This window comes from Chelonia mydas, chromosome 3 (assembly GCF_015237465.2).
Source record: "Chelonia mydas isolate rCheMyd1 chromosome 3, rCheMyd1.pri.v2, whole genome shotgun sequence".
NCBI lineage: Eukaryota > Metazoa > Chordata > Testudines > Cheloniidae > Chelonia > Chelonia mydas.
The window spans coordinates 45,652,385-45,673,610 of NC_057851.1; the positions used below are offsets into that span (position 1 = coordinate 45,652,385).

Sequence of the window (21,226 nt, forward strand, 5' to 3'; positions counted from 1 at the left end):
AGAGCACCAAGCCAAAAGACAGAACTGAGTGTAAAAGCTCTCAAAAGTTCCCCTAAGCAAAAAACTGTGCTTGAATAGACTTAGCTGCAGTGACAAGTCCCCTTGTGTAAGAAAGGGGGTTATCTGCCATCGTAAGAAGGTGATATAAGATTAAACTGTTTTACATATAGTTACCATACATTTTAAGCTGTATATAATGAGAGCATTATGAAATATGCAGTGTGTGAGTAGCTCCTAGCAGAGACTAAGGCTTAAGGAGGGGCCTGCTCCTGCTCCACTGAAGTCAATGACAGCTTTATCACGGACTTCAATGGGCGGTGTAATTTTAAGCAGGTGAACATCCCAAAGAGTTCAGAATTAACATGCTTTAGGCTATGCATGTACTTGAACACCTTGTAGAATTGGGGCCCAGGCACAGTGACACCTGCAGCAGGACTTACACAGAGGGTTTTTCACACACACGTCCGAATTAGGGAGCAGGAGAGGCAAGGACCAGCACCAGCTCTTTGAGGGGAAGTAATAAAGAATTCTAATAATCAGATGTTTATTAATTACAATAGCAGTCAATTACAAACTGAATAGGACGTGGAACCACAGTGAACAGCATGTCAAGAATACAGCTGGTCAAAACATTTTTCGACAAACCTTTTTCCATTGAAAAATGCTATTTTGTCAATATCAAAAAGTTATGCAAAAATGGATCCATTTTTGACAGAAGTTTCATCAGGAAAGTTTCTCAGGTCCAGGATGGAATTTCTGGTGAGAGCGAGACACAGTGACTGTATAGCCGGGTGGGTAGGGCTCTCACATGGGAGGTGGGAGCAGTGACTCTCCCACCTCCTATTGGCTGGTGTGTGTATGTGGGGGGGGGGGGGGGTGTCTCATGAGTTTTGCTTTTTTTTTTTGTTCTTTGCAAAATATTTCAAAAGTTCTCTGTTCATTCTGCATTAGAACAAAAACAATTTTTAAACCTTAACATTTTTAATGAAACATAATTGTTTTCTGGCCAGCCCTACACAAGAGTCCTGAGAGTAGAGTTGGAAATGTGGTGATGGTATCTCCTGAATGCTGTTGGACATTGTGAAATCATGCAGCACCTAATTCTCCACTGCCTTGCACTTTGTGGAGTCGTTTACTCTATGCAGAGTGAGAGTAAAATGCTAGCAAATAAGAATGGTAGCAAAGGTGTAAATGACCCTACTGACTTCCAGCCAGTGCAGAATCAGGCTTTCAGTCTCAGCTGGAACTTCAATACACTTCACTTCTCCTTGGGATATGAAATACCTGTGTTTTGGTGGGCAGCAGGACTTTTTTGGAATACCATTAAAAACAGACATTTACAGCACCTCAGTTTTGACATTTTCTACTCTGCTTGTCATACTCCATTTACAGTACTTAAAATAGGAAATGATGTTATTGTGGTGAAGATTTCCATCTGTGAATGGCATCTACTGTTATTGCTGATGGGTTACTTTTTGTTCCCTGGAAGTTTCTTCTTTTTGTCTACTTTACCTACCCTACTGCAAAAGTAACTACAAAATACAAGTCATCTATCTGCACAAGGTATTTAACTATTAAACTTTTATAATCCTGGGTCCAACCTAGCAGGTCTTAGGCAAACAATAGGAGTTTTACCAGTGTAAGTCTGACAATGAGCATGCTTCCAACCCTTAGTGACTTATGTTTTTCCTCACCTTTCCCTTTAACTTTCCTATTCTATTGTTATCTGATCCTATTACATTAGCAACTATACTCGTTACATAAAGAACTACATAAAGTTACTTGCTTTTAACTCACTCTGAATAGGTACAGTAACTATTACAATTTTCTAACTTTACCACTCTTGCTACTATTTGTCTTTTATCTCAATTAGCTATTTCACCCCTTTCTCTTTTAGCTCCTGCTATTCCTGAGTCAGCCTCTAACTTCCTCTTGGCCACAGAGAACCCACTATCCCTTTGGGATGGGACTTCTTGCAAACATCCATCCCTCATTAAGCTGTTGCCAGTTTGTGAAGTAAAATCTGATAAAGCAACATGTTGTATACAATTGCCAGAAGAAAGGTGAAGGGTCACTCTCCAGTTCCGAGCACAGAGCTGCTCTTTTTGCTCTCTATGCAAGGCTCAGAGCTATAAGAAGAGCTTCTGGGGAGAATGCCAGTGAGAATGCAGAGTTACACAAGCAGACTCTGAGGAAAGGATGAGTCCCTAGGTCTGTCAGAACTTGTGGCTGTGATTCTTTGGTTCTGATTACGTTGTGTTGATTTATGGCTTTAAAACTGCACTCCTACTGAGCAGATTTTAAAAACTGTTGCTACATTTCGTTTCTGCTTAATCATACCACCAGTGCACATGCCGTGTACTGCACTTAGCCAAGCTCCATTCTTAGTTACACCAGTATAAACCTGGAGTAACTCTACTGAAGGCATCAGAGTCACTCTGGATTTATACAGATGTTAAAGAGCTGCGTTTGGCCCTTCGGATTTTAAAATACACAAAACCAGAACTACGAGGTATGCAGTGAGTCATTGTTTAAATAAACAACAGGTGTTTTATACTGTTCAATTTCTATCCTGCAAAAAAAATCCCAAACAGTTCTTGACAGTGACTTTAATGATTTTAATGTCCATTCTAAAACAACCTTCTTACATACCCCTGCAAGGATCATTTTTCACTAAGAATTCATCCAGTGCCATCCAGCCACCTCCAACACGAACCATTACTGTACTTCGCAAGATGCGAACAAGACGCAGCTGTTGAGAGTCACCAAACTGTAAAAAGATGAAACAAAATGCTAAGGTTTTCAACAGTTCTCCACACATAAAATATGCATTTCAGCTCTGATGGGTTAAAATCATCCATTCAAAATTTCTGTTTTAATTTCTAATCATTAGTAAACTCTTAAAATATGAATTTTTATGCTGTTAGGTGAACACCACTGTATTAATCCAAAGAAATATGGTAGGATTGTGAAAAAAGGCTGCCAGGTTTAACTTTATGCTTGATTCTCAAGATTTTGTCTAATCTTGTGAAAGCAGCAAAATTAGTAATACAATAATTGGTTATGTTCTGCATTTGTGCGAATTAATCAGCATGAAAACTTTTACTGAACTCTTTTTGCAATAGCAAGGATACAGTTTTCAAAGATATGAAACTTTCAGCTGAAAAGTGTGGGAAAACGATTCAAATGATAGATCAGTGGGCTAGAATTTCAGATAAATCAGGGGAGCTTTACATTGCTCCACTCATCGGCTGAGCACAGGAACACCTTACAGAGTCATTTTAACAGCTCTAAGCCACCCTCCTCCCCATGGTTGGGTGAAGGTGGCGTAGCTGGTAAAAAGGGGTTGTCAATTGGCGTTGCTATATTGTCCCCTTGGGGCAGCTGGCAGCTAGCACAAATTAGAATAATCTTGATCTGTGTGCAGAGCACACCCATGATTCACAGGAGCACAAAGGTGGCTTAAAGCCACCTTCCCACCCCTCCTGTGTGGTGCTGAGTGCTTATTTCGTGCTGCTGAAGACTGGGCCTAAAGCGTAGTATGGTCTTGAAAAATGTTCAGTGTAGTTTGTATGAAATACCTTCAAAACCCTGCAGAATCCTCTGAACATCACTGGATCAAATTTGGATTAAGTCAGTAGTGACCAAAAGATATACTCTTCTAATTATTTGGTGACCTCTGTGAAAACAGCTGGCTGCTTTGATCCAGTTCCTACCAAGGTTCACATCATCAAATAATATTGCCTTCACAACTGGCACATCCGCTGGCAGTCTCTGCAGCATAGGCCGAGCATTTAGTTAGCATGGGAGTGAACTAAGTTTTAACCTCAAAACAGGTGTGAAGCACTTTTGTTTAGCTGAGGGATTATTGTGGAGAGGTTTGCACAACTGTGACAACATGCTGTTATGTGAAAAACAGAACAGACTGTGCTTTCCAGTGTTATCAATCCAAAACTTTCCACAAGATCTAAATTAACTTAACACTCATAATTTCCCGAAGGATCTCACAATCTCATGAAAACAGAACCAGAGGGATCCAGCACCTTCTAGCTGATGGCATATGTTTAATTAGATATCCAATCCTGAGGCCAAATCCTGACCTCCGGTCTGCATGCATGCAGAATCTCACTGAAGTCAATCGTAGTCAAATGCACATATCTTGGGTAGAATCTGACTGCTGGAGTAACTGTACCTACTTGCTCCAGTGAAGTGATGGAAACATGTTAAAGCCAAATCACACAAATGTGCTCCTTACTTGTTAAAAGACCTTTAGCACTGTTTAAGCAAAGTGGGCAAGAGAGGGCAGAAGGAATATTACTTCTGGGAACCAAACAATAGGAAGCTTACAAGTTTAATAATCAAAGAAAATTGTGTTCTAAATGAGTAAAATGTAAATTTAAATGAGCTCTATGTTAGATTTTTTAAACCATTAAATGACTTTATAATGAGGAACCACTTTCTTAGATATGCAAATCAATGAGACAGCATGTAGCCCACAAGTCTACACTAACTATTTTGTTTTGCCTATTAAGGAGGAGGCTTCTTCTTATTCTTTGTGCAATCTTAAAGATCCCCTTGCTTTCAGCTTTTTTAATACCCCATTTAGGCTCTGCGTTGCAGCCAGACTGAGGCATGTATACTTCCTTTGAAACCTATTTATACTGCAACTTGTTCAGCTAGCGTGGCTGTTGCCAAATAGCACAACTTCCAACGTGCTGCTTCCATAATAATCCCGTTCCAGATTTTTATTAAAATATTTTGGGTACAGACTTTCTTTGGTCAATATTTATTATTGTTTCACCTAACTTGAAATGAGAAACACAAGCAGTTTAATAAATTAGTTTATAGGTTGTGTAGTGTCTATGAAGAAAAAATTCTGCTCTTGGTTACAGCCATGTAAATCCATTGGTACCAGAACAGAATTTGGCTAAGCTTCTTTAGGAAATTTAGTATCCTTTGCTGAAATAATGTTTTGAAGCTTCTTGCAGCAATAAACTTCAGTTAATCACAATAGATACTCTACTTTTCCTTTCTCAGACACAGGATGAGCATAGTTTTCAAATAGACTTACCAAATCAAGACCCTCTCTTTCTATATAGTAACTCATTTTACAAAGTTAGCACAGAAGTAGGTTGGCAAAGGTAGGTGGTGAAGGTTACTGTTTGCTGAGCACACACTATGCTATAATAATCTCTGCTAACAACATTCTAAAAGCCAAGGCAAAATTACAATTTCTGTAGTATCTTTAGCATTAGAACACCTAAAATCATTTATTCATATAGTTATTTTTCCAAGAACATGAATAAGATGCTAGTGGTAACTTTAGTGTTAGATATTTTCATGTATTTACAAGGCAGGCAAGCTGATTCTATATTTTAACAGATTGTGTTTCAGTGTCCATCCTACGAAGGAGTCATTTATCTGCATTTCTTCCAATTAGTATTGTATGGCACTTTCACAACCAGAGATACTGATGACCAAACTAACAAGCTAGATGTATTTTTAAACACAATTACTGTACACCATAGCATTGGTATGATGGCATGTTTTAAAAATATTTTTGACAGGGGAATGGAAAGAAGCAGTCCAAATTTGAACTTCAAGTTTATTCTGCCAACTCAGTCCATACAGTTTTGTATTAAAGATATGTGCAAGACATTGTGAACTGATTCTTAATCAATCTATTCATTTGATTTCTAATTTAATGCACTGCGATTTTTGAAAATGGAATGGTAATAAGTGACTGAGTAATATGACAACAGAATTCTGAGGCATATTGCTGTAATATATTACATATAAAAAACTCTGGATAGTAGAATAATTAACACTATTCATAAATCACAACTGAAATGCAAAGACACTTATCATACAAATTGTTGCTGTCCATTATCTGGTTCCCTTAAAAGTAATCTCCTTAATGAGACAAAAGGCAAAACAAAAAGGGAGGGGGAGATCCTGAAACCAGGAACACTTTAGAGCATTTACAGAAACACCACAGCTGACCAACAATGAATTAGCTCAGGATGAAAGTATGGGAAAAAGAGTGGCCATTGCAAGCTTAAATGACTATGCATTAGAAAAAAAATAGAAACTTCAGAACACATTACGCTGGTTTATACCTGATTTCCCAGGAAGAACTGATAAGAAATGAAAAATGGAAGAAAGACACAATTAGTTTAACAAGAAATTCTTTGTATGACTTGAGAACACATGCAAACTAACACACACATTGAAACTTCTAAATACAGGATCTAGGTTAGAGATGTGCAGGTAATTAACTATCCAGAGTATGAACTTGGAATGATTCATAAGTCCTTTGTTACCTTCCTGGTCCTTTTTTTCCCTTTTAAAATCATCTGAAGATGTTCCATAGTCTGCCTTAGCCAAATATTGAGCACCTCATCTGAAAACGTTCTTGTTATTGAACCAGAGGGTAACAAATGACCTTGTCTGCAACATGGCAGATTCATCTCTGGTACCTGAACTGTTTTTAGGATACCTGGCACATTTCCTGTCTAGCTACTACATGAAGGTACAGTATGCTGGAATAAAGTAAAAAGAGGGCATGAGGATGATAAAAATGTTTGACCAAAGTATATTCTAATTACAATACAGTCCCATGTGTTTAATCTGAATCTGTTTGGAAAAATCCATTTTTACTCAGGTGTAAAAAATCAATCAGTTCACAAATCAATATATACTGGTATGCAGGACCAGCTACTGTTTAAATCATTTTGCTATTTAGATATACAAATCTCTCTAAATACTGAGAAAAATGTTTTATTGTAGGTTCAGTGGAAAGTTAAATACGTTATTAGTCTATATTTTCTAACACAAATTACTGATGTAAAGTTTAGTTAAGCTGAAACTACATAATTTCCAGGTTGACTTTGAGCAAACATAAGTATATGATACAAAGTTTCTGTAAATTAATGTAACCCAAATGCTCACGTAGTCCTGTTGCCTTGAGAATGTTTGGACCGAAAGAACCATGGAGGTGTTGTGAAGACTTACCCTGTACTTGTTATCCCCAATCTGCTCCACCTGGAATCGTTTTGCACATTTACATTTAGCTACCTGCCTTGTAACCTGCCAAAAACACAATTGGAATAATTATTTTAATGCTAATTATCACATTTCTGAAGCCTTAAATAATTGGCAGAATTCAAGTTATATAGGAAGGAAAATAAAATTAATTATACTATTAAGTGTGTGATTCCAGTAGAATATATTAGTTATCTGAGAGCTATAACTCTAGAGAGAGTACCTCATCTTCAATTTTGTCAGCATCTGTAAGAGGCTTGTATGCATCCTTGTTTGGATGAAGTGCTGCAACAAATTCGTAGTAGTCAATGTACCCATCACCATCTCTGTCGAAGATATCTGCCACTGCACTCATTTCAAGTCGGCTGGTAGGGAATTCTGTAAGCCAAAAACATCACCAGGAGGTAAACCTTACGGATTTTCAGTCCCATTAGAGTCATTGGATTTATCACAAATCTCAAAATTTTTAGGCATTAATGACAGGTAATGTATACTAAAACACCAAGTATGCTCAGAGAAAACAAATCTCTGAAAAGAGGTGGTGTGTCTCCAATGTTGGCTAGATTATGGTTAATAATGAAGACACTAGTGCATTTTTGGGAGAGAAGCCCAGTACTGAATGCGCCTAGCAACAGATGGAACGTTGAAAAAGCTTTCAAATGACATACAGTTCTACAGTCTTGTAGCATGCTTGACCTCGAAAGTGCAAAGAATACCACAAATCAACAAGTCAAGTTGTTACTGGGGCAAGGTCATAAAGAATTTAAAGACAAATTCAACATTTAGAATGCAATGCGTAGAAGCTTCTGATATTGTTTTAAAAATGGAATTCTATAATCTGAAACCCTTCTTTGGTTGAGAACTCCTGCAGCAGCATGTTCACTGCTCAATTACAGACTGTACAGGGAGATAAATAAAGTATTACAATATATAAACATCCCGCATGACTGATCAACAGCAGTAGTGCCATGGACATTCAACAACTACAGGCCTACACCACTTGAGCTAACAGGGTAGCTCTTTCAGCTGGTAGAAGTAGCAGGATCTTATCCTCAGATGTGGGACACTCATGAGAGGCAGACATGATCATACCCATATACTGTATGTTACACACACCCCATGTTTGTGGAAGCTCATTTTGATTATTTCAGGTGCAGAGGAGTTCTTATCTGCACAAGGGCTACCATTTGTGTTGACCAGGTGCTGTCAGCAGGAACAGAACCCTGACACTCTGACACAAAAAGCGCAGGTCTCCACCACCTGAGCAAAAGGAATTGTTAGAAGTGGAAGGCTCTTATCTTTTATGTGGGCCAGCCACTAGAGGGAAACATGATCACACACACTTAGCCAGTGTATTACACACAACATAGGGACAAAAATTTGTGTCATAATCTGACTCACTCAAGAAAGGAGTGTTTAAATTTTATCAATGTTTTCAAGTAAAGCAATTATTACCACTTTACATTTATCACAGAGTGATAATTTCTTTAAAGGTAAACCTGATCTCTTACCACATCAAGACTTACCTCAGATACAATATGTTGCCAATATATTAGATGCATCTCATAATCTGATCAGTAACTTAATTTAGAACTTACTTGAAGAAAGAATTCCGTCAATAAATTCCTGCCTCGTTATCTTTCCATCCTGATCTTTATCAATCCTCCTAAAGAAGTCCATTACTCGAGATTTCTTATGGTTCATCCATCGCATATACTTTTTCCTCCAGATATCAAAATCAAAGTTGGCAAATTCCCTCAGCTTGAGGAAAGAGAGATGAGAGATGTTTTTCAAGTTTAACTGAATCACTTACAGAATAGGTAAGAGAAGTCACATCAGCATGCTTTTAAATAACTGGCTCTTTAAAATGCCCACATTTGTACTGAAATGGTTTGATTCTATTCACTATTAAAATAGGACTAGCTGCTTTTTGCATGCACATATCAAGCTGTTTCCATCTAACTATACATCATATAACAAAAATGTAAGACTGGCATTACTATCGCTTTGTAACAGGAAATGCAGGGTTAAACAAAAATATACATAGTATATAATATATATGCTGTGTGCTGACCTCTTCTAGTCTATCCAAAGCATCATTCAATTTTCTTCTTCTTTCCAAGGCCAGAAGCCAGACTTGCTGCCATTTGCTGACTAATAGGTTTACCCTTGGATTCTTGGTTTCTATTTGTGCCTGTGTTCCTGATGGATACATGCCTGCTGTTGGGGAACGTTTTCCTATTAAAACAGAATACAAGTTAGCATAGGCTTATTTTTCTCCAAGTTCCAACCAATTTAAAACACAGCATATTTTCATGTGAATGATGATCAACCTCTTTAAAAAGACTCCCTTCTGCAACTAATAATGAGCCAAATCCTAGCCTCCCCATTGTAGTTAATGGGAGTTTTGCCATAGACAGAGAAAGACAACACAATGGTTAAAACACCTGGGCCTTGTCTACATGATACCTTCCGCTACTGGCCATACTTGTGAATCGGCACCAGCACAGAAAAATGTTTATAAATATTCCCACTGCAAGCAAGGTCTGAGAGAGCATTGCGGAACAAACAGCCTCATTTTGGAGGCAGAGGTAGAGATACAGAAATTTAAACCATCTCCTCACTTAAGGATTCACTTTACATGAAACTCAGTTGGGAGACCTACTAAAATCCATGTCGTTTCATGCAGGATAGGAGAGAGGGAACTCATTAGGTGGTGCTCTTCATAACCTATCAGTACAGTCTTGTGCTGCTTGTGCAGCTCGGTATTTCATCTTTTGGATGAGTCAGCAAAAAACAACAACAAACAAACAATCCACCTTTACCAGCTAAAGACCATTAAAGGTCTCTTGACACTTTTTGCAAGAGTGGGAGTGTTAAAACACAACAGGGTTAAAAAAAATAAACTTTAAGAGTGCAATTTTCAAGGAAGCCTCAGTCCAGCCTTTAATTTTGTTTCCACAATTTTGCATGCAAAACGATTAGCACTCCCAAAATGGTCATATGTTGGCACATAATTGGCATATACATATGCTTTGCAGGTGTCAATTCTATATTTGAGTTTACAAAAATCTACCATTAGCACAGGAAAGCACAGTGCACACAAACCTGCATGTATAAAATTAGCATCAGATCATAAAAAGCAGTAGCAATGTGATGAAATGAAGCACAAATAGTGGAATGCCTCATTATTTTTATTTATCAAATGAAAATTTGGTTTTCTGCAATTATTCTAATAAAGAAATCATATTCTTCCACTATGTGAGAATGGAAAGATACATTGATCACTTGTGACAGTTGCTTGTAAAAGGTTAAGAGGTATTCGAGTCTTATTGAAGAGAAATTAAAATAGTTCACCCTATATTTTGGGAAGGAATTAGTACAAACACAATTACAGGAGGTGACATGTTTGCCTTGTTATATTTTGGCACAATTAGCTACAAAGTCTGTTACCAAATAGACACGTTCCTCTCAATGAAAAAAACATACGACAAAGTAGTTAGAAAAACCAATGGAGGAATAATTTCACCTTGTTTTACCAGACTGTTCTGATAGTAATGACAGCTAACAGTATTAGTTTATGAGAAATCAATCATTTATATTGGAAAAGCAATGATATGTGCGACCTCCCCAAAAAATCCCATTACTTACTTCCTGTTCTCCCTTTATCTAGCACAGGAATATGAGACTGTATTGGTGTGGGTTCAACTGCCTTCCTTTTGTAGATCTTTGTGACTTTATCCACATCAGGCTGTTTTCTGGTCATTTCCTCCATAAATGTCTGCAATTAAATGGTAGCTGCTTTAATTATCAATGCACAAGAATAATGGACAAGAAAGACAAATAAAGAAAACAGAATACTAAGTTACAGAGAGGGGGCAACTACCTGTCAGGAAAATTACAGCAGAAGACACAAGAGACATTTCTCTTTCACTAAAATAATCCTGTCATTACAATTAAATATAAAATAAATATTTTGTGGCTAAGAAATATTACCTGTATGAACTTCTATCTACATTATGGCAGAGCTGCTAAAGGAAGTCTACATTTAAAAATACGTTGGCTGAACTTGGTGCACCGGGTGTGATGTGCAAAAGACCCTGATTTCAAGAGCAGTACTAGGTCCTTTACTGTCCAGACTAATCAACAACAGCTCAGAGGAGAGTCAATTAGGATCTGACATAAAGCAAGGATGGTCACTTGCATAAAACATGTTTTGAAATTCACTTAGCAAAGCAGACAATGCAATGCTGGTTCTAGGCAGCAGAACTGCCTGGTGTTTTTAAATGTTCAGTGTCCTTATTCCTAACAAGCTGGTGCATGTTTTTAAAACATCGCTGCATTTTCATTTGTTTGCTTTGTTTGAGCAAGGCTGGGATCAATCACAGGGACAATACAATCAGGAATCTGGAAACTGGATCATTAAACATACTGTAAAGAACTAAAACAGGCTCATATTTGATTATGTAGCAAATCTAAGATGCGTGTATCTGTACAAAATCCTTAAGACATGTTTCACATTTTTCATGCCTTACCTGATGTTCGGCTATGAGTGCTTTAACATCCTCGATCTCCTGGGGGATGACCTCTTTATCTTTTTCACTAAGAGTAGTCTCTGCCCACTGCAACCAGGACAATAAGGCTTCCAACAATTCTTGCTTAGCAATAAGTCCAGCCAGGGCTCCTGCCAGTCTCTGCTGATGTTGCTTTGCCCATGCTAATACCTTGATAAAAAGTCAGTCCATGAATATTTCCATATCTTTACTTAAATATTTCCAATATTTACTTAAATAGTAAATACTAAAACTATTTCCCCATGCTTATTTTTCCCCCTACTGTTACTCACACCTTCTTGTCAACTGTTGGAAATGGGCCATCCTGATTATCACTACAAAAGTTTTTTTTCTCCTGCTGATAATAGCTCACCTTAACTGATTACTCTCGATATGGCAGCACCTATTTTTTCATGTTCTCTGTGTATATATGTATCTTCCTACTGTATTTTCCACTGCATGCATCCGATGAAGTGGGTTTTAGCCCACGAAAGCTTATGCTCAAATAAATTTGTTAGTCTCTAAGGTGCCACAAGTACTCCTCGTTCTTTAGACTACTTTGTACATACCCTGATTGTTGTTTTTTAAAGCATTATAGTCTCTCTCTTGAGACTATGAATTTGCTGAGGAGAAATGAGGGGTGGTATTTCCTAAAAAAAAAAATTGACCAGCTGCTGTAGTTATTCTTTTACTTCTCAAAAGCAGAGTAAAACCTGGCCTCTTCACATATATCAGCTTGGGTATTTTAAACAGTTGCGTTCTCAACAGCTGGATCATTTCCTCCAACGTAACAGACTTGTTAATTGCCAGCTATGTTCCAAACTATCAAAGATTGTCTGTTACTATGAAGGCTGCATGAGACATACTGACCTCTTCAAATCTGGCTCTGATGATTGTTATCCAGTGCTTAATGGTAGTGAAGGAGTCTGGGTGGCAGATAGCCAGGATGGCTTCTCCCATACCTGCTGCTTTATTTAGTTCTGCCTTTTTGTCTTCCAGCTTTCTCATGAATTCCTAAAGCAGAAACAAAGATTTCAGTTAGTTGCTGGCACCAGTTGAAAGAAAAATCTGAGTAACTTCAATGAGTGTTGGCCAAATCTGGAAGGCTAAAGTTCTCTATTGGATCATTCAAAGCCTGAACTGATTCAATGGGCAGAGGGAAAAAGAATAAGAGATGAGACAAGTCCAATTCTTATAAGAAAAGTTCAGAGAGACAAGGTGGGTGAGGTAATGTCTTTCACTTGATCAACTTCTGTTGGTGAGAGAAACAAGCTTTCGAGCCATGCAGAGCTCTTCTTAAGGTCTGAGAAACTGTCAACACTTCCAAAAGATGAGCCTGGATACTTAACTTCATAACTTTGCTAGACACTAAAAATCCTGGTCTAAATAAAGACACTGGATTTATGGCTTACTACAACAATTACCCACTATCCCCCCTTTTTGTCCTATGACTGCATGGGTATTAATGGGCCACTTCACCTTGAATGGTCCCTTAGAATACATGCTAAGTACTTATGCTAAACTTTCTGTTCGATCTCGCATTTAGCTATGATATTCTGAGTACCTTTCCCAGATCTGGAGAAGAGCTCTGTGTAGCTTGAAAGCTTGTCTCTCTCAACAGCAAAAGCTGATCCAATAAAAGATATTACCTTACCCACCTCGTCTCTCTAATATCCTGGGACCAACACTGCTACACCACCACTACATACAAAAAAAGTTAAGAACATTTAAAAAACCTATTCCATATAAAGAACTAAATTAAGATTTAAAATATATAACATATTAGCCTGCAACTCTTTAGTAATGCAACACGTTGTATATGCTTGTGGTATAATTGACCCTATAAAAAAAATCATACCACTCGATAAGATACTGTAAATCAAATGTGCTGTGGGGTTGGAGCCACTACTAGAAAATTTTCAGGAGACCTAGCCTGTTTATCAATACTAATCCTACAATATACCCAGGTAAAAGCTCCTTAACAGGTGCTGAAAGAACAAACTATAAAGAACCAGACAGCAGAACTGGCTGGGAATTTTCCATGAGAATTATTTTCCAATGGAAAAATATCTTTTTTCAAAATTGAAATTTCCCCAAAGAAAATTTCAATTTTGCCAGAAAAATTTGATTTTCCATCAGGAAAACTGAAATGATGGCTCCCTGGCTGCCCACCTGGAAAGCTCTCCTCAATTTCATTTTTTGTCTGCAGGGAGAAAATGAAATTGACATGAACCTTCCTGGTAGGCAGTTGGGGAGCTGCAGATGGGCTGGGGAAATGGCAGGGAAGCTGGGCGCCCTGGATACCCACGTGTCCCACAGCATCTCCAGCAGCTGGGCTTGCGGGGAAAGCTGAGCGTGGGGTGCTCAGGCTCCAACAGCTTCTTGTCAATTTCTAATTACCTCCTGAAACTTGCAGATTGTGTAGTTAGACTTGATTTGGGCAGAGTAGGCAGTACCTGAATCTGGATTAGGTTAAACAAGTATATGACTCTAAGACCAAATCAGGGTTATGTTTCCAGTCTGGTTGTGTTGAAATCCCATGAGCTATTCTTGAAATTTAAGCTCAAAATGGTTTCTGTACATATACAGTGTATTTTAGTATTTGTTACACTGAGAAACTGGCAGCATTGGCAAGAGCCAGGCAGAATATTGGCAAACATAATGCAACCTTCCCTACACAACTCTATAAATGAACCTCAAAACCCTGATCTGCAACAGCCTAGATGTTTGGAATACTGAGCTTCCCCAAGCTGTGCTGAACTCTGTGGTCATTTAGTGCTACACGAGAGACAGATTGAGAACAAATTCATATTTTTTATTACCTAATGTAGTGCATTAACCTACTGTACCTCTTCGTCCCCCAGAGACTGTGATGACTGGTAGAAAACTTAAATTGTCTGTGACATGTACCCTTCATTAAATCATGTACAGTTTTCAAGAAAAAAGCTAAATAGTGGGACATAAAAATGGACCTTTGAGGTTAAATGTCTACAAATGAAAAGCTTTCAATATGTGGCTCGACACAAAGGTATTAAAATCATTTTACAGGAATTATAACATGCATTGTGAATAAAGGACACATTTAACATTTACCTCAATAATGCAGTCATTATAATCTAATAAGTGATTTGGGATAATATTGTAGCAACACAGATGGAAGAGAGATGATGTTTTAAATTTATGTAACATACCACACTTACCTACCTTTCATTTTTTCTCCTAAAAATTTCATATATACATTGGAGATATCACACTCATTATCAAATTAACAATGTATAACACAAATGGTAATGCTGTACAGATTTCAAAAGCAAGTCATCCTTTGCAATATTAATTGGTACAACACACATACCAAGTATTTGTTAGTCTCTCAGGTGCCACAAGTACTTCTTTTCTTTATACCAAGTTTAGGAAACAAATTAGGTACTTAGGTACATATTTGAAATTTACATCATCACCAATAGATAGTAATTAAAAGATTGAATCTAACCCCCCAGTAAAGTAACATCTAACGAGACTAAGTAAGCAGCTCTAATACCGTTACAGTTTTTTTTATTAGGAAGGCACTGGTTGAAGCCCCTGGTTAAGGCTGCAGTGAGAGCTGCTGTATAAGCCCCTTCCTCCCTAACCTCTAATCGGAAGGTGGCATTTGAAAATTGGTTATTAACGTTTGGAGAATAGTAACTCTGGTGAGCCCAAAAGTGTACTGTGCTACCCTGTGAGAATTTTTTCAATTTATTAATGTGGGCATCGGGTATTAAGGATGCTGTCAGAATTGTTCTTAGATTGTGAACTCCATAGTTTCAATGTTTATTCTTTTTTTACAAAAAATAATGTGATTAATGGTACATTTTCTCTTAGAGTGGACTTAGCAATCTTAACTATATCTTAGCTAAGTTTTATTTTTGTGGGAATTATTTTATTAGTCTAGTGGCACAGGATGACATGCAGGCCCCATTAAAATCAATTGGGGTTTTGACACTGACTACAGCAGGGCCAGGATTTCACAGAGGAGAGCAAAAAAACCAAAAGGGAACCATTTGGAGCAGCTAGAGAGGACAGGCAGATAACAGGCATACTTCACTCCCTCAAAGATACCAGAAAAGCAGCTGGCAGCCCTTCCATGGCATTAATGGCACTGCTCAGAGCTCCAGTATGAAACTGCAGAAAAACCTGAGAGTCTCTGGATTAAGTTTAGAAGTGTGAGCAACAAGGGTGATGTCGTGGTGGGAGTCTGCTATAAACCACCGGACCAGGGGGATGAGGTGGACGAGGCTTTCTTCCGGCATCTAATGGAAGTTATGAGATCGCAGGCCCTGGTTCTCATGGGAGACTTCAATCACCCTGATATCTGCTGGGAGAGCAATACAGCGGTGCACATACAATCCAGGAAGTTTTTGGAAACTGTAGGGGACAATTTCCTGGTGCACGTGCTGGAGGAACCAACTAGGGGCAGAGCTCTTCTTGATCGGCTGCTCACAAACCGGGAAGAATTAGTAGGGGAAGCAAAAGCGGATGGGAACCTGGGAGGCAGTGACCATGAGATGGTCAAGTTCAGGATCCTGACACAAGGAAGAAAGGAGAGCAGCAGAATATGGACCCTGGACTTCAGAAAAGCAGACTTTGACTCCCTCAGGGAACGGATGGGCAGGATCCCCTGGGAGAATAACATGAGGGGGAAAGAAGTCCAGGAGAGCTGGCTGTATTTTAAAGAATCCTTATTGAGGTTACCAGAACAAACCATCCCGATGTGTAGAAAGAATGGTAAATATGGCAGGCAACCAGCTTAGCTTAACAGTGAAATCCTTGCTGATCTTAAACACAAAAAAGAAGCTTACAAGAAGTGGAAGATTGGACAAATGACCACGGAAGAGTATAAAAATATTGCTCAGGCATGCAGGAGTGAAATCAGGAAGGCCAAATCACAGCTGGAGTTGCAGCTAGCAAGAGATGTTAAGAGTAATAAGAAGGGTTTCTTCAGGAATGTTAACAAGAAGAAGAAAGTCAAGGAAAGTGTGGGCCCCTTCCTGAATGAGGGAGGCAACCTAGTGACAGAGGATGTGGAAAAAGCATATGTACTCAATGCTTTTTTGCCTCTGCCTTCACGAACAAGGTCAGCTCCCAGACTACTGCACTGGGCAGCACAGCATGGGGAGGAGGTGACCAGCCCTCTGTGGAGAAAGAAGTGGTTTGGGACTATTTAGAAAAGCTGGACAAGCACAAGTCCATGGGGTTGTATGAGCTGCATCCGAGAGTGCTAAAGGAGTTGGCGGACGTGATTGCAGAGCCATTGGCCATTATCTTTGAAAAATCATGGCGATCGGGGGAGGTTCCGGATGACTGGAAAAAGGCTAATGTAGTGCCCATCTTTAAAAAAGGGAAGGAGGAGGATCTGGGGAACTACAGGCCAGTCAGCCTCACCTCAGTCCCTGGAAAAATCATGGAGCAGGTCCTCAAGGAATCCATTCTGAAGCATTTAGAGGAGAGGAAAGTGATCAGGAACAGTCAGCATGGATTCACCAAGGGAAAGTCATGCCTGACTATTCTAATAGCCTTCTATGATGAGATAACTGGCTCTGTGGATGAGGGGAAAGCAGTGGACGGGTTATTCCTTGACTTTAGCAAAACTTTTGACACGGTCTCCCACAGTATTCTTGCCCGCAAGTTAAAGAAGTATGGGCTGGATGAATGAACTATAAGGTGGAAAGAAAGTTGGCTAGATTGTTGGGCTCAACAGGAAGTGATCAATGGCTCCATGTCTAGTTGGCAGCCGGTATCAAGTGGAGTGCCCCAAGGGTCGGTCCTGAGGCCGGTTTTGTTCAGTATCTTCATTAATGATCTGGAGGATGGCGTGGATTACACCCTCAGCAAGGTTGCAGATGACACTAAATTGGGAGGAGAGGTAGATACGCTGGAGGGCAGGGATGGGATACAGAGGGACCGAGACAAATTTGGGATTGGGCCAAAAGAAATCTGATGAGGTTCAACAAGGACAAGTGCAGAGTCCTGCACTTAGGACGGAAGAATCCTATGCACCGTTACAGACTAGGGACCAAATGGCTAGGCAGCAATTCTGCAGAAAATGACCTAGGAGTTACAGTGAACAAGAAGCTGGATATGAGTCAACAGTGTGCCCTTGTTGTCAAGAAGGCCAATGGCATTTTGGGTTGTATAAGTAGGGGTATTGCCAGCAGATCAAGGGACGTGATCGTTCCCCTCTATTCGACGTTGGTGAGTCCTCATCTGGAGTACTGTGTCCCGTTTTGGGCCCCACACTACAAGAAGGATGTGAAAATATTGGAAAACGTCCAGCAGAGGACAACAAAAATGATTAGGGGACTGGAACACATGACTTATGAGGAGAGGCTGAGGGAACTGGAATTGTTTAGTCTGCGGAAGAGAAGGATGAGGGGGGATTTGATAGCTGCTTTCATCTACCTGAAAGGGGGTTCTAAAGAGGATGGATCTAGACTGTTCTCAGTGGTAGCAGATGACAAAACGAGGAGTAATGGTTTCAAGTTGCAGTGGGGGAGGTTTAGGTTGGATATTAGGAAAAACTTTTTCACTCGGAGGGTGGTGAAGCACTGGAATGGGTTACTTAGGGAGGCGGTGGAATCTCCTTTCTTAGAAGTTTTTAGGGTCAGGCTTGAGAAAGCCCTGGCTGGGATGATTTAGTTGGGGATTGGTCCTGCTTTGAGCAGGGGGTTGGACTAGATGACCTCCTGAGGTCCCTTCCAACCCTGCAATTCTATGATTCTATGAATGTATGGTGACATATGTGGGGAAGATGTGGCCAGACAGAGGAGGATGGAGCGAGGGAGCCACAGCACAAAGCACTACATTCCCAGTGGCTCCAAATTAAGTTGCGAATTGCCACACAACTCAGTGGCAGTTGTTGAAACTTTCCCTCCTGTGTTGAAGATCCTTCAGGTGGGAAAGCAGTGAACAGGCACAGTGAGGGAACCAGTGGCAGCACAACAGTGAACAAGACATGCTGCCAGTGGTGATGACAGGCACTAGAAGGGACAGATTCTACATGTGGATGCCATGAGAACTGTTTGGTTGAAGTCAGGATACTCTGAGGATTCTTGAGTTATGCATAGTTAGACAGTCATGCCCTGTCAGCTGATACCAGCCCCACAAGGAGTGGTAAAAACATGATGCTTTTTTTGCACCCTCAATTGCATGGAAGTTTTGTTACTATTTTCTCCCTCACAGTAGTCAAGAAATACATTACTATTACATTACATTACTATTATCATTCCTGTCGTGGCCTAACTAAAGTGTCAGGCAAATTAGTTGAAACTATAGCAAAAAACAGAATGATCAGACACATCGATAAACATGATTTGTTGGGGAAGATCAACATGGCTTTTGTACAGAGAAATCATGCCTCCCTGATCTATTCGAGTTATTTGAGAGGGTCAACAAACATGTGGGTGAACCAGTGGATGTAGTGTACTCTGACTTTCAGAAAGTCTTTCACAAGGCTTTCTGAAAGTCAAAGTACACTATACTTTGTCCAAAGGCTCTCAAGCAAAGTAAGCAGCCATGGGATATGAAGGAAGGTCCTCTCATGTACTTAGAAGATAGGAAACAAAAGTTAGGAATAAATGGTCATTTTTCAGACACGAGAGAGCTAAATAGAGGGGCCTCCCAAGGATCTCTACTGGAACCAGTGCTGTTCAATATATTCATAAGTGATATGGAAAAATGGTAAACACTGAAATGGTAAAATTTGCAGATGATAGAAAATTACTCAAGATAGTTAAGTCCATAGCAGACTGCAAAGAGTTACAAAGGGATCTCACAAAGCTAGGTGACTGGGCCACAAAATGGGAGATGAAATTCAGTGTTGATGAATGCAAGTAATGCACATTGGAAAACATAATCCCAAATATCCATACAAAATGTATATATACTAAATAAGCTGCTACCATTCAAGAAAAAGATCCTGGGGGTCATTGTGGACAGTTCTATGAAAACATCCGCTCAATATGCAGGAAGAAAAGGAGTACTTGTGGCACCTTAGAGACTAAAAAATTTATTTGAGCATAAGCTTTTGTGAGCTACAGCTCACTTCATCGGATGCATACAGTGGAAAATACAGTGGGGAGATTTTATATACACAGAGAACATGAAACAATGGGTGTTACCATACACACTGTAACGAGAGTGATCAGGTAAGGTGAGCTATTACCAGCAGGAGAGGAAAAAAAACCTTTTGTAGTGATAATCAAGGTGGGCCATTTCCAGCAGTTGACAAGAACGTGTGAGGAACGGTAGGGGGCGGAATAAACATGGGGAAATAGTTTTACTTTGTGTAATGACCCATCCGCTCCCAGTCTTTATTCAAGCCTAACGTAATGGTGTCCAGTTTGCAAATTAATTCCAATTCAGCAGTCTCTCGTTGGAGTCTGTTTTTGAAGTTTTTTTGTTGAAGAATTGCGACTTTTATGTCTGTAATCGAGTGACCAGAGAGACTGAAGTGTTCTCCGACATCACTCAATTACCTGATCACTCTCATTACAGTGTGTATGGTAACACCCACTGTTTCATGTTCTTTGTGGATATAAAATCTCCCCACTGTATTTTCCACTGCTTGCATCCAATGAAGTAAGCTGTAGCTCACGAAAGCTTATGCTCAAATAAATTTGTTAGTCTCTAAGGTGCCACAAGTACTCCTTTTCTTTTTGTGAATACAGGCTAACATGGCTGCTACTCTGAAACTTGTCCATGTACGGGGCAGTCAAAAAAGTTAACTGAATTTTAGGAACCATTAGGAAAGGGATACATAATACCAGAGAAAATATCATAATGCCACTATATAAATCCATACAAGTTGCTGGAGGATAGGTCCACCAATGGCTTTTAGCTAAGATGGTCAGGGATGCAATCCCATGCTCTGGGTGTCCCTAAGCCTCTGACTACTAGATGCTGGGGCTGGATGACAGGGGATGGATCACTCGATAATTGCCCTGTTCTGTTCATTCCCTTTGAAGCATCTGGCATTGGCCACTGTTGGAAGACAGAATTCTGAGCTACATGCACCGTTGGTCTGACCCAGAGTGGCCATTCTTATGTTCTCATGTTAACTGCACACAAGTTTTTATTATTATTGCTGCTATTATTATTATTACTACTACAACTGCATGGAAGGTGTTTTGGTTTTTTGGGAGGTAACTTTCTCAATGGGAAGAGATATGCCCCTGAATTTTTCCTTAGCTGTGCCATTAACTTAGTTATTTTCACATTTCATTAGTTGAAATCCAGTTTGATGACTCGTAACCTAACATCTCCAGTATCTTTGTCACTGTAATATTTCAATACATAATGCATGTGAAGCATGTCAACATGGTGTTTCATCATGACAGAAGGTTAATGGCTGAATACATCATGTTGATGACATATATAGATGACCTTGACAAAAACAGTGTATTGTGGTTTCACTCAGAATTGCTAGGAGAACAGCTATACTGTCGGTATTAAAACCTATCAACAAAGCTTACCAAATTACGTTGCTTGCAAGACAGTTTTTGAACCAGTCTCTAATTTTATACAACTCCTTTAAAAATGCAATTTTTTGCATTATTTTCTTAGTAAGACAAAATGGCTTTAAAGCCTAGTGA

General features: G+C 39.3%; 1 protein-coding gene across 14 annotated transcripts in view; it reads right to left on the bottom strand.

Annotated features, from left to right (window-relative positions):
* DST (dystonin) overlaps window positions 1-21,226 on the bottom strand; it is a 462,719-nt gene that overhangs the window by 7,278 nt on the left and 434,215 nt on the right. For 13 of the 14 annotated variants that reach the window (XM_043542402.1, XM_043542401.1, XM_037894239.2 and 10 more), the window contains 9 exons: window positions 12,468-12,611; window positions 11,580-11,768; window positions 10,696-10,825; window positions 9,119-9,282; window positions 8,643-8,805; window positions 7,268-7,422; window positions 7,015-7,089; window positions 6,120-6,137; window positions 2,653-2,770 (listed from right to left, as the gene is read on the bottom strand). In XM_043542402.1, the coding sequence (XP_043398337.1) occupies window positions 2,653-2,770; window positions 6,120-6,137; window positions 7,015-7,089; window positions 7,268-7,422; window positions 8,643-8,805; window positions 9,119-9,282; window positions 10,696-10,825; window positions 11,580-11,768; window positions 12,468-12,611 (1,156 nt within the window). The remainder of the gene's footprint in view (window positions 1-2,652; window positions 2,771-6,119; window positions 6,138-7,014; window positions 7,090-7,267; window positions 7,423-8,642; window positions 8,806-9,118; window positions 9,283-10,695; window positions 10,826-11,579; window positions 11,769-12,467; window positions 12,612-21,226) is intronic. The other variant, XM_037894241.2, reaches the window with a different exon arrangement.